This window comes from Garra rufa, chromosome 13 (genome assembly GCF_049309525.1).
Source record: "Garra rufa chromosome 13, GarRuf1.0, whole genome shotgun sequence".
In the NCBI taxonomy this organism is placed as follows: domain Eukaryota; kingdom Metazoa; phylum Chordata; class Actinopteri; order Cypriniformes; family Cyprinidae; genus Garra; species Garra rufa.
In genome coordinates this window covers 29357915-29372451 of record NC_133373.1, presented here as the reverse complement: position 1 = coordinate 29372451, position 14537 = coordinate 29357915, and the positions used below count along the sequence as shown (strand labels likewise).

The window sequence follows — 14537 nt, the reverse complement described above, 5'->3', positions numbered from 1 at the left end:
ATTACCGGGAGCGTCACGTGTGTTTCAGTATGCGTGTAGTAAAAGCGCGTCTCTACCATTCATAGTATGAATTTCATACATACAGCTAGGCAAACGGAACATACCGGATTCATATTAAAACGGTCTTTTTGCATTTCAGTTTTCACAGACACTAGTCCATATCGCGATTTGAATTAAGTGACAGACCATATTTGATTTATGAATCCAAAAAACGATGAATTTACGTGGCATTTCGCGCTATAGTAGATTTGGTTTTTATGAATGGAGGACGGCTTGATCCCGTCAGGGTTTTGGCGGAGGAGACATAAACGCGCGACCATATTCTATAGTCTTTGGTATACATCCGCGTTAAACTATCAAGGTGAAAGTCATCATAGCTTGCGTAGTTTAGACCCAGCTCCCAACCCAGATTTGAGAATAGATTAACGGCGATATTTTTTTTTATCGCCCGATAAAAGTCTCACGTTAACGCAGCACGTTAACGCCGATAACGGCCCACCACTAGTTTAAAATATTTTTAATTAAGTTTTAAATATGGATATTTTTCTTACAAAAAACGCATTGATTTGCTTCCGTTATGATGTGTGGAGTACTTTTTATTATGAATGGGTGCACTTTACTGAACTGATTTTTTTTTTTAATATAACTCCGATTGTATTCGTCTGAAAAAAAAATTAAGTCACATAGACCCATGATGGCTTGAGGGTGAGTAAATCATTGGGTGATTTTCATTTTGGGGTCAACTATCCCTTTAAATTTTTCTCCTAACAAAAGTTAAAATTTGTCCTGGTGGTACTTCTAATTTATATTCATGTAGTCTCCATAGATAAGACTAAAAAACTGAAAATTATGTCATTATGCACTTATTCTTATGTCATTTGTCGGTCAAATCTTATAGTGACCAGTAAAAAAAAGGAAAACACACTAAAAGTGGTCTATATGTCTCATACGCTATAATCTTCTGAAGTCAAATGATAGCTTTGTATGATTTAAGTCTACTAAATCAAATATGCTACAGTGCCTATATTTGAAGAGTTCAGATACAAAAGCCTCTAAGTGCCATCTGTAATTTTCTTCTAAAATTAGTGCTTTTTTCAGGATCCTATGTTTATGTTCAGTTATTTCACTTTAATGGCAATGAAATGTTGCCATTGAATTTTAGTAGAAAATTTCAAAAGGCACTTAGATGCTTTTATATCTAAACTCTTCATTTGTTAAACTACTCTGTAACTATTCCTTGTATGACTTTCTTCTTACAGACGAATACAGTTGGAGTTGTATTAAAAAATATCCTGGCTCTTCCAAGGTTTATAACAGCAATGAATGGGGTTTAAGATTTTGAAGTCCAATAAAGTGCATCCATCATAAAAACTGCTCCACATGTCTCCAGAAGCTTAATAAAGACCTTCTGAAGTGAATCAATGCATATATAAATGGAGGCACATTACTGAACTTCAAAGCTTTGAAAGCTATTTACTGCTACTATAAAGCTTGGAGGAGCCAGGACAATTTTTTAATACAACTTCGATTGTATTCGTCTGAAAGAAGAAAGTCCACCCACGATGGCTTGAAGATAAGTAAATCATTGGGTGATTTTCATTTTTGGTCAACTATCCCTTTAAATTTTCTCCTAGCAGAAGTTTTTGTCCTGGTGATACTTCTAATTTATATTCATGTAGTCTCCATAGATAAGAGTGGAAAAATGAAAATTATGTCGTCATGCACTTATTCTTGTGTCATTTGTTGTTGTTGTTTTTTTTTTTTAATGAAATGTGAACATTTTGTCGAATCTTTTAGTGACCAGTTTAAAAAAAAAAGGAAAACATAATAAAAATGGTCTATATGTCTACGCTATAATCTTCTGAAGTCAAATGATAGGTTTGTATGATTTAAGTCTACTAAATCTAATATGCTCCAGTGCCTATATTTGAAGAGTTCAGATACAAAAGCCTCTAAGTGCCATCTGTAATTTTCTTCTAAAATTAGCGCTTTTTTCAGGATCCTATGTTTATGTTCAGTTATTTCACTTTAATGGCAATGAAATGTGGCCATTACAGTGAAATTACTGAACCTACACAAAGGAGCCAGATAAAAACGCCCACTTTAGTAGAAAATTTCAAACGGCACTTAGATGCTTTTGCATCTAAACTCTTCCTTTGTTAAACTATTCCTTTATGATTTTCTTCTTTCAGACGAATACAATTGGAGTTTTTCAAAAAATATATCCTGGCTCTTCCAAGGTTTATAATAGCAATGAATGGGGTTTAAGATTTTGAAGTCCAATAAAGTGCATCCATCCATCATAAAAACTGCTCCAGAGGGTTAATTAAGGCCTTCTGAAGTGAATAAATGCATTTTTGTAAGAAAAATATCCATATTTAAAACTTCATTAACTGTAATCTCTAGCTTCCGCTAGCTGTCCTACGCTCGTTCACGAGAGAGTGGCTTCAAGTTTTGTTTACAGCAAAGGAAAAACAGTTTCCTCTGACATTTTGCTTTACAAATCTTTGTTTTGTGCTTCTAATTCCACTGCAACGTCACTTTCTTGTGAATGTGCGTATGACAGTTAGCGGAAGCTAGAGATTACAGTTTATAAAGTATTAAATATGGATATTTTTATATATAAAAAAAAACATATTGATTCACTTTAGAAGGCCTTTATTTTCCCCCTGGAGACATGTGGAGTACTTTTTATGATGAATGGATGCACTTTACTGAACTTCAAAATATCAAGAGCCATTCAATGTCATTAGAAAGCTTGGAAGAGCCAGGACATTTTCTAACATAATGCCGATAACTGTTTGTCTGAAAGAAAAAAGTCATATACCCCTAGGATGGCTTGAGGGTGAGTAAATCATGGGGTCATTTTCATTTTGGGGTCAACTATCCCTTTAAATTTTTCTCCTAACAAAAGTTAAAATTTGTCTCGGTGGTACTTTTAATTTATATTTATGTAGTCTCCATAGATGAGACAGTAAAAAACTGTTTTACTCTTATGTCGTTTGTAGGTTATTTTTCCATGAAATATGAGAATTTTGTCAAATCTTATAGTGACCAGTTAAAAAAACACATAATAAAACTGAAGTCATACGATAGCTTTGTATGATTTAAGTCTACTAAATCAAATATTGTAATGGCATAGATTGGATGTCACTAATATCAAACATAATTGGATTTTGCATTTCTTGAAACCAAATACTACAATACCAAACCTGCTTTAGTACCTGTGATTTGAGAGCCGTTGCAGCTCAACTTAAATTTTATTTTATGACTTTAGAAGACATGGAATACTGTGCATGAGTTATATAGACCATTTTATGGCACCTTTTATGGTGCTTTTATAGTTAAAATCGTTGTTTTATAGAGAAGATGTAGGTGAAGATTCTTTAAAATTCTTCTTTTGTGTTAAAATTGCTGCATGTGGGTTTAAACGACATGAGAGTAAGTAAATAGTGAGAGAATTTACCAGTTTTTTAATGAACCTTTTCTTTAAGGGATTTTTCATAGCCAATCTGTGTATCCTTTAACTACTGTAATGAATGTAATTTAGTTTTCCAGGTTCCTCGTTGTCTCCGTTACTGTGGATTTTGTTATTATTGAAAACATTGTGTGTATGAAAGGCCAACTTCAATTATAAGAGGAGTCAGTGTTTGTGCGATTGCATTTGATTATGATTCTGTGTTTATCTCAGTCGGCAGTGGGGTTTGTTAGAAAGCTCCTCTCATCTCTCATAAGAATTCAGAAGATAAGCACATGTGCTGTTTTATAGTTGCACGCGTGTGATATGCCATGATAATTATGATTGGATTTCTTTTTCATTATACAGACACTTTCCTATTAAAAGTTTCACGGTGCCACATGCACTTTCATGATTATTTCTTCATGTTTTTAGCACTTACCTGTTTTTGTGTTGGTCTTCTGGACATCTGACATGTTTGTGTCTCTCGTTACACAGGTTGGAGACGGAGCAAAACCCCTGGGTGTGTCTTACATCCACCCTGCTTGCACACTCTTCAAGCCTTTCTCAAATCAACATCGGGAATGAAGTTCTAACCATGTGCCGCTCACTATACGTGACCAAGCACAAACTTAACCCGCAGGTAAGAATGTGGTTGTCATCATAACTACATGCTATTTTAAGAACGGATTGGAGCACTATATTATTGTTTTATTTAGAAGTGCTCTGGGTTGCCAGGTTTTCACAACAAAACCCACCCAATTGCCACTCAAAACTAGCTCAATTGCATTTCTAGGGGCTTCTGTGGTGTAAAACAAATTCCCCTGGTAATTTCGCATACCAGGGCTAAATATGACCTTAGATGCATTTAAACCTGTTGTAGGGGACTCCAACACAATATAAGGACACTTAAAAAAAAAAAAACATATGATCTGCTCTTTGAATTTAAAAAAAACTGTGAAGATGCTGAAAACGCTGCTATCTTTTGTAATACATTTCTGTGCTATTGTAACTTGTTACTGTGAGTTCAGCTCTGCTGTGTTGATTGTAACGTGATGTTCACACTTCACTTCTGTTTATTTTAGTGCATTGGGTACATTTCCTCTCTGCTGTTGAATGCTGGGATTAGGCTGCCCGCTCTGAAGTTGATGACAGAGAGCGAGGATGAGCATCTGCGCAAACTGACCCAGGATCAGATCAAAAACATTACTGATGTAAGTCTCATTCTGATCTGTTTTTTTTTTTTATCACAAGCCAAATCTGATGTCCCACGATGTTGCAGATGGCTCAGTAACAACAAAGCAGACTTTTTGAGAATTCACTTCAGCCACATTTTCCTTGATTATGCGTTTTCTGGAAATCAAAGCCATGACTTTGCAATTTCTAGTTCAGCACTTTAACAGTTGAGGTGTATGTTTTAATTATGGCTGGGTTGACAGTATTAATGAATTTTAATCAGTCTTGTTTTGTGATTGAATCATGAAAGGTTTGATTGAAGTTAAAGGATTAGTTCACTTCCAGAATAACAATTTTCTGATATTTACTCCCCTCCATGTCATCCAAGATGTTCATGTCTTTCTTTATTCAGTCAGAAAGAAAGAAATTTTTGAGGAAAACATTTCAGGATTTTTCTCTATTCAGTGGACTTCAATGGGGATCAGCAGGTTGAAGGTCCAAATTGCAGCTTCAAAGAGCTCTACACAACCCCAGGCAAAACGATCAGCCATTTTCTAAAAAGAAATTAACATTTATATACTTTTTAGTCACAAATGCTCACCTTGCACTAGCTCGATTCATGCATTACATAATCATGTTGAAAAGGTCATGCATGGGTAGTTCTTCGTCTGTGTACTCTGGTTCAAAAAGGTCTTCCAACTTCCAACATCATTGGACATTGTTGTTTTACCTTTTTTTTAGGGATGCACGATACTGGATTTTAATCAATATATTTCCTTTAGTTTGGAAACAACAGCAGGTCTCTCCTGTGTGGAAATTATAAGCAAATAATTTTTAATTTTGGTTAGTTTTTAACAAGAACTTATTTGTTAGAATTGAATAAACAATAATAAAGTTTTTTTTATAATGAGAGTACAATAAACTATAAACAAACTATATATCAATCATTGCATTTGTTTGTTTGTTTGTTTTTCTCAGAAAAATGCAGTTTTATTTTAAGATTTTACATTTGTAGATGGCCTAAAGCAAAAGAGTTGTAAAAATTCTGAAAATCCTTTAGAGCTCATTATTTGTTTGAAAAAAAATGTAACACATTACACATTAATGAATAAATCAGTATATATAAAATTATTTAATTATTTAAAGTGTCATGTTTGTGATGCTATAGCTTCTGACCTTTAAATCAAAACATGCTCATGATTTTATGACATGAAGTACTGCTTTATTTAATCAGAAACACAGTCTAAATGTTATTTGTGCATTTTACTTTCATTTTATTGGAAGTATGCCAAAAGTGCCCCCTACGGAATTAAACTCCTTACCAAACGGGCATTAGGACCTTGGGGAGGCTGCCGCTGCACGCGCTATTACTGTTTATACCCTGAAAACACATTTTTTTCACACACCGAATGTGTCATCCTGTAAGTTTATTCTCAGATAAAATACAGTGATCTAATCATCAAAACAGTGAATCTAATAATCATTCAGGCAAAACTTTGCTTTAAGAACGAGCCACACTGCTGATGTGATCTAACTGCTAGCACACCCTGAGCACATGTGAGTTATTCCTCTCATCAGCGAGACTTTTTTTGTAAAGGGCATTTGACTTTCTTTGCACTTTCGCTTTGTAAACACTGGATCGGTACTTCCATCTACATCACACGTGACCTTTCCAATGTGACTATGTAATGCATGAAGTCGAGCTAGTGCAAGGCGAGCATTTGTGGTTAAAATTATATAAAAATCCTGGAATGTTTTCCTTAAAAAATCTTAATTTCTTTTCAACTGAAGAAAGTAAGACATGAACATCTTGGATAGCATTGGGGTGAGTAAATTTTCAGGACTTTTTTATTCTGAAAGTGAACTAATCCTTTAACATATTTGAGAAAGTCACAGATGGGAGGGTGTTTTAAAGTCAAACCAGGCTATTTTATTCATTGTGCATTTTCGAAAAGTGCCCTCCGGGTTAAATAATTTAAGTATTCCTGTCCTTTGTGTTAACAGCAATAATGAAAAAACCAGAATACTGTTCATGACCTGTTGCTGGACAAATCTAACGGTCAAGGGTGTGTTCTTGTCAGCTAGCCACCGCTGTCACTAGTAATGTGGATTCAATTAAACTAAACTGACTGTTGACACTAGAAGTGACTGTGAATCAGATATGTGCTATCAGAGCAAGCTTGCCTCTGACCGTAACCTCTATCTCTCACTGACTGCAGGTCAGATAAAAGCCAAGCCCTCGCTGCGCCATCACTTAATTTATCCTCTCAGGTCTGCTGGAGGGGCTAGATAAGCAATGGCTGTTGTGGGATTGGCTACACATTAAAACCAAACACGTACACTCTTCCCAGAGACCTTGGAAACATGATTTGATTAATTTGCATTTTTCTACATGCTTTTAAACTAAAGCAACTTACTCTACACTAATTTCTACAGCAGTTCCCTGGTATAAGCCAAGGGTTAAATACCTTTTAGCTGCACAACAGTGGAAGTCTCAACAGGTCATGTGTTTACACAATGGATCTGCATACTTTTGCAGAATTAAATATGGTAAAAGGGTTGGAAGTACTACACTCTTTAACTGAAAGAATTATCAAACAAACCTAAAATAGTAGAATTTTTTCATTCGTTTTACCTTTTGAAGGGGTGATGTTGAGAAATCAATCCTTGATCCTTTGAAATAAGAATTTTAAAACTTCATTCCCAACACATTTATAAAAAATAAGATGCAAAAACAGTCTGAACATGCTGCAGATTTTTTGAAGTCAGTTAGATGAATAGATTAGCACATGACAGCCCACAATTATATGTCAGCTAGTGTAAATATTCAGTAAATGAACCAACTGTGAAGCAATGAGGACCAACAATATTCATAAACACCTAATGATATAACGTGAAAAAGTCTGTCAGAACCTGTGACTGCGTTTACTTGCATATCCTTTCCAAAGGATCCTACCATTCAGAACGAGTGACTGAAGTTTGTTTTTAACAAGGTCCCTTATCATAGCCTGATCATAGAGCACAGCTTGAACCGCTACGCTACAACCACGGCTCACCGTGATGCTGTTAGGGTTCACCTAAAAATTCATCATAGCCCAAAAACTGACTAGGGAACTGACTGGATAAGCTGCGTCTCAGAAGGATCAATTAGAGCTCACATTCTCACTGACTCTAGATCAGATAAAGCCATGAAACTGAGAAGAGCTCACTTAAAATGAGGGTAATCTCCTTCTCTCGGGGCAAGGGTGATGTGCTTTCATCTCCAAACCTGGCACAGAGATGGAGGAAAGGAAGAAAGAAAGGAATAGGTGAATTTGAGTATGTTGTTGGCTTTTTTTTTTTTTTTTTTTTTACCCTTTCCCCGCCAGCATTTTTGAAAGAAGTTGCCAGCCACCGCCAGCAATTTTTAATAATTTTCACAAAAATTTCATGCCCCCCAGAATATTTTGTTGTATGAATGTCTGAACATGCATCAAAATAAAATACAGAGCCTCTCCTTTTTTTAACAAAAAAAAAAATCTGTTTTATTCTAGCTGCAAGCATTCTTTTTTATCAACATTTGAATGTAAGTAAGTTTCGTTTTACAAAAAAGCAACATTTGAGCAAAAAGCTTAGAAATTGACATGTGATAGCCCCCCGAGTGTATGACAGTGAAAACCTGAAAAATTCTGTATTTGGCAGGGAAGCGTTATCTCATAAATAACGAACAATTTCGTATTTGGCGGGGAAATGTTGTCTCATAAATAACAGAATATTACATACAGTGAAGGAAAAAAATATTTGATCCCCTGCTGAATTCTGTATGTTTGCCCACTGACAAATAAATAGTAATCAGTCTATAATTTAAATTATTGGTTTATATGAACAGTGAGAGGCAGAATAACAACAAAAAAATCCAGTAAACCCCATTTTAAAAAAGTTATAAATTGATTTGCATTTTAATGAGTCAAATAAGAATTTGACCCTTTTGCAAAACATGACTTAGTACTTGGTGGCAAAACCCTTTTTGGCAATCACAGAGGTCAGACATTTCTTGTAGTTGGCCACCAAGTTTGCACACATCTCAGGATGGATTTCGTCCCACTCCTCTTTGCAGATCCTTTCCAAGTCATTAAGGTTTTGAGGCTGACGTTTGGCAACTTGAACCTTCAGCTCCCTCCACAGATTTTCTATGGGATTAAGGTCTTGAGACTGGCTAGGCCATTCCAGGACCCTAATGTGCTTCTTCTTGAGCCACTCCTTTGTTGCCTTGTGTTTTAAGTCATTGTCAGGCTGGAATACCCATTCACGACCCATTTTCAATGCCCTGGCCCTGACAGTACATGGTTCTGCTCATCAGCCATTTGATGCGGTGCAGTTGTCTTGTCCCCTTAGCAGAAAAACACCCCCGAAGCATAATGTTTCCACCTCCATGTTTGACGGTGGGGATGGTGTTCTTGGGATCATAGGCAGTATTCCTCCTCGTCCAAACACGGCAAGTTGAATTGATGCCAAAGAGCTTGATTTTGGTTTCATCTGACCACAACACTTTCACCCAGTTCTCCTGAATCATTTAGATGTTCATTGGCAAACTTCAGATGGGCCTGGACATGTGCTTTCTTGAGCAGGGGGGCCTTGCATGATTTCAGTCATTCATGGCGAAGTGTGTTACCAATTGTTTTCTTGGTGACAACGTTCCCAGCTGCCTTGAAACCTTTGGAAAGATCCTCCCTTGTAGTTATGGGCTGATCATTGAAACTCCACAAGGTGAGATCTTGCATGGAGCCAGAGACCAAGGGGGATTGACAGTTATTTTGTGTTTCTTCCATTTGCGAATAATCACACCAACTGTTGTCACCTTCCCACCAAGCTGATTGGCGATGGTCTTGTAGCCCATTCCAGCCTTGTGTAGGTCTACAATCTTGTCCCTGACATCTTTGGACAGCTCTTTGGTCTTGGCTATGCTGGAGAGTTTGGAATCTCATTGATTGATTCCTTCTGTGGACAGGTGTCTATTATACAAGACAGCGGGGAGCCAAAAATCTAGCTGATTGATAGGGGATCAAATACTTGTTTCTCTCAATAAAATGCAAATCAATTTATAACCTTTTCTGAAATGCGTTTTTCTGGATTTTTTGTTGTTGTTATTCTGTCTCTCACTGTTCAAATAAAACTACCATTAAAATTATAGACTGAGTGTGTGTGTTTGTGTGCACATGCTTGTCTATGGCTTCAATTGTGGTGGTTTTGATTTTTATGCCTGATCATGATTATTTGATCTAATTTTGATTGTTTGTAATAATAATATTGTGCAAATACCATGATTTTTTGGCAAATTCAATGAAATGTGCATTTTTATGTCTCTTTTTATGGTGCCTTAGTGTATTATGAATTCAAACATATGTAAATGATAGCCCTCAGGTTTCATTTCATTGTAATATCATTTAGTTTTCACTGTTATGGTATGAATTGCCTTAATACATCATAGTGAAGAAATTGAGACAGATATATATTACTAGTACGTAATATTTTAATATTCAGTGACAAAAATATATTACCACAATATAATATTCATGTTGTTTTGGCCACAAACAAACATTGGTGCGAATACAAAAACCAAGATGAAAGACGACAAAAGAAAATAGTGATAAAATATGACAAGAACTCAAGAGTGAATCTGTGACAGAACAAATTCATCTTCACAGTTTACTTTATTTTGCTATCCTCTCTTACATAAATGAACTATAGTGTCCTGCACTCACTAGTAAAAAAAAAAATAAAAAATTATGTCTGGTGTCTGAATATTTTTGGGTTTGACTATATTTGTAAACAATACTAATTATTTAAAATTAAACAAGGACTAAATTTAAGTACAAAAGTATTTTTTTTTACGAATCCTTAATCCCAATTACATTATATATTAATATTGTATACATTTTTTTTTTGTTATTATACCATTAATCACATTTATTTGTATGACAATTAATTCATCAAACAAAATGTGATTTGTGGTTTGTTTCTTATTCTTCTGTTATGATAACCAGTAAGTGTATCATGTTGTAATCTATCAACACAATCTGACTTCAGCGGTAGAGGGAGTTTGCTTCACAAGGGCACTCCCTTCTGAACGCTCAAGACATTGATTTATTTAGTAACCCTTCTGCCATACTCCAGCCTCCACACACACGTACACACACCGTGTCCTCATTTCCCCTTCTAAACTGTTGCTTACTGAAAGCCTGACATTTTGCTGCATTCTCAGAAGAGCAGTCGCAGCTGTCATTATGTTAGATTTTTTTTTATTATTATCGTCATTTTGCGTAAATTCATTTATGCAGCACTCCTCCAGCAAGCTTAAATCCTCTGCTGACGTTCAACCACATTAACATCGCTGAATAATTCATTCCAGACAACATCTTAATTCTTTTCAACCCCTTCCTGTTTGTGTTGCATACGAGGACTTCCAAATGGTGATGTCATGACACAGGAACGAGTGGCGACATGCGTCATCTTCACAAAAGCAATCAAGTATCTTTCATCTTTGACTCCTTCAGCTCACGTATTCGGTCATACCTCACCCCCGGTGCTTCCTTTTTCCTCACCGATTATATTTGAATAGACTCATCAGTGCCATTCAATTGGCTTTCTGTAACGGGAGCAATTACATACCGCTTGCCCCGTCTCTGTTTGTATTGGACGATCTGATGTGCATTGTTCCCGCTCATAATAAGCTTGTGTTTTATAATGGACTTATTGCTCCGGAATATGAATCATGTTGAATAAGCATGGCTTTTATTGTTCTCTGTGATGAGGTTGTTTTTTATGGAGATTATTTTGTTTAATTAAGAACAACAATCGAAAATAGAGGGGAAATTATAAAGTGATTATGTAGGTTATTGTGTTGCTTTATTATATATATTTTTTTCTTTCATTTTGAGTGGCCTGTTATTAATTTTGCTAGTCATGCGCTGCATGTAACTATTTGTTTGTTTGGCAGCCTTGTCAGTCTTGCTATTGAAACAATCTTGTAAAACATTTGTACAGGCGACGCTGTTTTACTGACAGAAAAGCTTCAATTAGACCATTTAAAGCAAGAATGTGTGTGGAAAAGAACACCGGATGTCAGAATGTTTCAGACTGTGAAGATTTGATCCTAGAGATGTAAGGAGTCCACCATTAAGACAATCACTCCTTAATTTTCTTCTCTGCAGGAGTTTGTTCAATTCATTGTGTGTATAGACCTGGTCTTTCCAGGAAATCACAGTTCAGGAAATGTGAATGAATGGACCTGTAATGTGAAGAAAGAAAGGGACAGTTTGGCTGAATGACTTTGGTATAGGCCATTTTTTAAAAGGGTCATTCTTTTCTTCTTTCCATCTCCAGTCATGCCAGTGTTCAGCAAAATCTCGCAGAAGCTATTTCGCTGGGAAATTGTTGGCACTTGCACCTTTATGTATCTTTAGTTCTCAGTCCATTACCTTTACTTTAGAACAATTTCTGATGTTTTTGTCATTATTGATTCAGTGAAATTCTGTCAACTCAGCACAGGTATAAAGGTAACCTTTACAGTTTTCTTGCTTCCTATCATCTTCCTATTTTTTCTTTTTTCACATCTATTATTGTGGTGTTTCGTGTTATCTATCTGTTCAGAGGTTGCCAAACATTTTCTGTCGTTTGCCAGATTGACACATATGACAGATTAAAAGTAATAGATTTTTGACAGATCCAATTTTTTTTATTATTCAGCAAGAATGCATTAAATTGGTCAAAAGGGACAGTTAAATAATTTATAATCTTACAAAGGATTTCTATTTTAAAATATATGGTATTGGTGATGGTTTAAATAAATAAATGGTAAAACTTTCTATTCATTAAATAATCCTGAAAAAACAAATTCCAGAAAACCCCTGAAAACTAGAGTAATGGCTGCTGAAAATCCAGTTTTTACAATATATTAAAATAAAAAAGTTATTTAATTTTTTTTAATTCCTTTTTATTGCATTTTATATATACACGTGTACATACAAATTTCAATGTACCAGATAAAACATAAATCAACAAACAAACAAACAAAACAAAACAAAAGGCTTCTCAGTATTTTACATTAATATACAATATCACCTCTTTTCTTAGTCTTCTATCAAAACATTTCCAACTCTACCACATTTTATAAACAATTTGAAAGGTCCCCAAACTCCATCAAAAATTTTGTATTTATTTTTTAATATATAGGTTATCTTTTCCATTGACATGTTTATTACCATCTCTTTCAGCCAACGACCTATATTTGGTGCACATGTACTTTTCCAATTGAAAGAAATAAGCCGTTTTGCTTGAAGAATACATATATTTATAAATATATGCTCTGTTTTTTTTTTTTAGCTTGATCTCCTTAGGGTATAAATGAAATAAAAAGATTAAAGGTGACAGTAGTATGTTAACATCAAGGATCTTTTCTATCATTCCTTTCACACCTTTCCAAAAATTCTGAAGTTCTTCACACTCCCAATATACAGTGATATAGCGTCCCTTTAAAGTCACTGCATCTTAAGCAAGTGTCTGGGATATTTTCATTGTATTTATGTAATACAACTGGAGTTATGTAAGTCCTCATCAACCACTTATATTGTAGCAGTTTCAGACGTGTGTTCATTATCAGTGATTGAGCTTCCTTGCATGCTTCCATCCAGTCCTCCGTCAAAATATCCTCCTTAAGATCCGATCTCCAAGCTTCCAATTTATAATCTGAAGAAGTTATTTTAAATTTTAATGTAAAATATTTGTTTTTACTCTATTTTTGATCAAATAAATCCAGCATGCATTTTTCTTTCATATACATTAAAAGTCTTACATTTGAACGGTTATATTTATTTCAGAAAAATTCTCACAGTGATGGCATTTTAACACCAAACACAGAATTTTCTATTATTTTCGATACAATGTTTCCCCACCAAACACGGAATTTCCAGCTATTTACTAGACAATGTTTCCCTGCCAAACACAGAATTTTCCGTTATTTCGGAGATATAGCTTCTCACGCAAAACACAGAATTTTTCATTATTTTATGAGACAGTGCTTCCTTGCCAAACACGGAATTTTCCATTATTTCAGAGATAACGCTTCCCCGCCAAACACAGAATTTTCCGTTGTTTACAAGACGACGCTTCCCTGCCAAACATAGAATTGTCCGTTACTTAGGAGATAGCGCTTCCCCGCCAAACACAGAATTTTCCATTATTTACGAGATGACGCTTCCCTGCCAAACACGGAACAAGAAACACGAGGCAACGTGATTCGCCGCCAAACACAGAATTTTACGTTATTTACAAGACAACGCTTCCCTGCCAAACACGGAATTTTCAGTTATTTCGGAGATAGTGATTCGCCGCCAAACACAGAATTTTCCGTTATTTACAAGACAACGCTTCCCTGCCAAACACGGAATTTTCAGTTATTTCGGAGATAGTGATTTGCTGCCAAACACAGAATTTTCCATTATTTACAAGACGACGCTTTCCTGCCAAACATGGAATTTTCCGTTATTTCAGAGATAGTGATTAGCCGCCAAACACAGTATTTTCCGTTATTTACAAGACAACGCTTTCCTGCCAAACATGGAATTTTCCGTTATTTCAGAGATAGTGATTAGCCGCCAAACACAGTATTTTCCGTTATTTACAAGACAACGCTTTCCTGCCAAACACGGAATTTTCAGTTATTTCGGAGACAGTGATTCGCCGCCAAACACGGAATTTTCCATTATTTCAGAGACAGCACTTCCCCACCAAACACGGAATTTTCCGTTATTTCGGAGATAGCGATTCGCCGCCAAACACACAATTTTTTAATTGTTTGCGACACAACGCATCCCTGCCAAACACAGAATTTTCCGTTATTTACAAGACGACGCTTCCCTGCCAAACA

General features: G+C 35.5%; 1 protein-coding gene across 1 annotated transcript in view; it reads left to right on the top strand.

Annotated features, from left to right (window-relative positions):
* nbas (NBAS subunit of NRZ tethering complex) overlaps positions 1 to 14537 on the top strand; it is a 246002-nt gene that overhangs the window by 215914 nt on the left and 15551 nt on the right. The window contains exons 45-46 of the mRNA XM_073852757.1: positions 3956 to 4100; positions 4543 to 4671. Of these exons, the coding sequence (XP_073708858.1) occupies positions 3956 to 4100; positions 4543 to 4671 (274 nt within the window). The remainder of the gene's footprint in view (positions 1 to 3955; positions 4101 to 4542; positions 4672 to 14537) is intronic.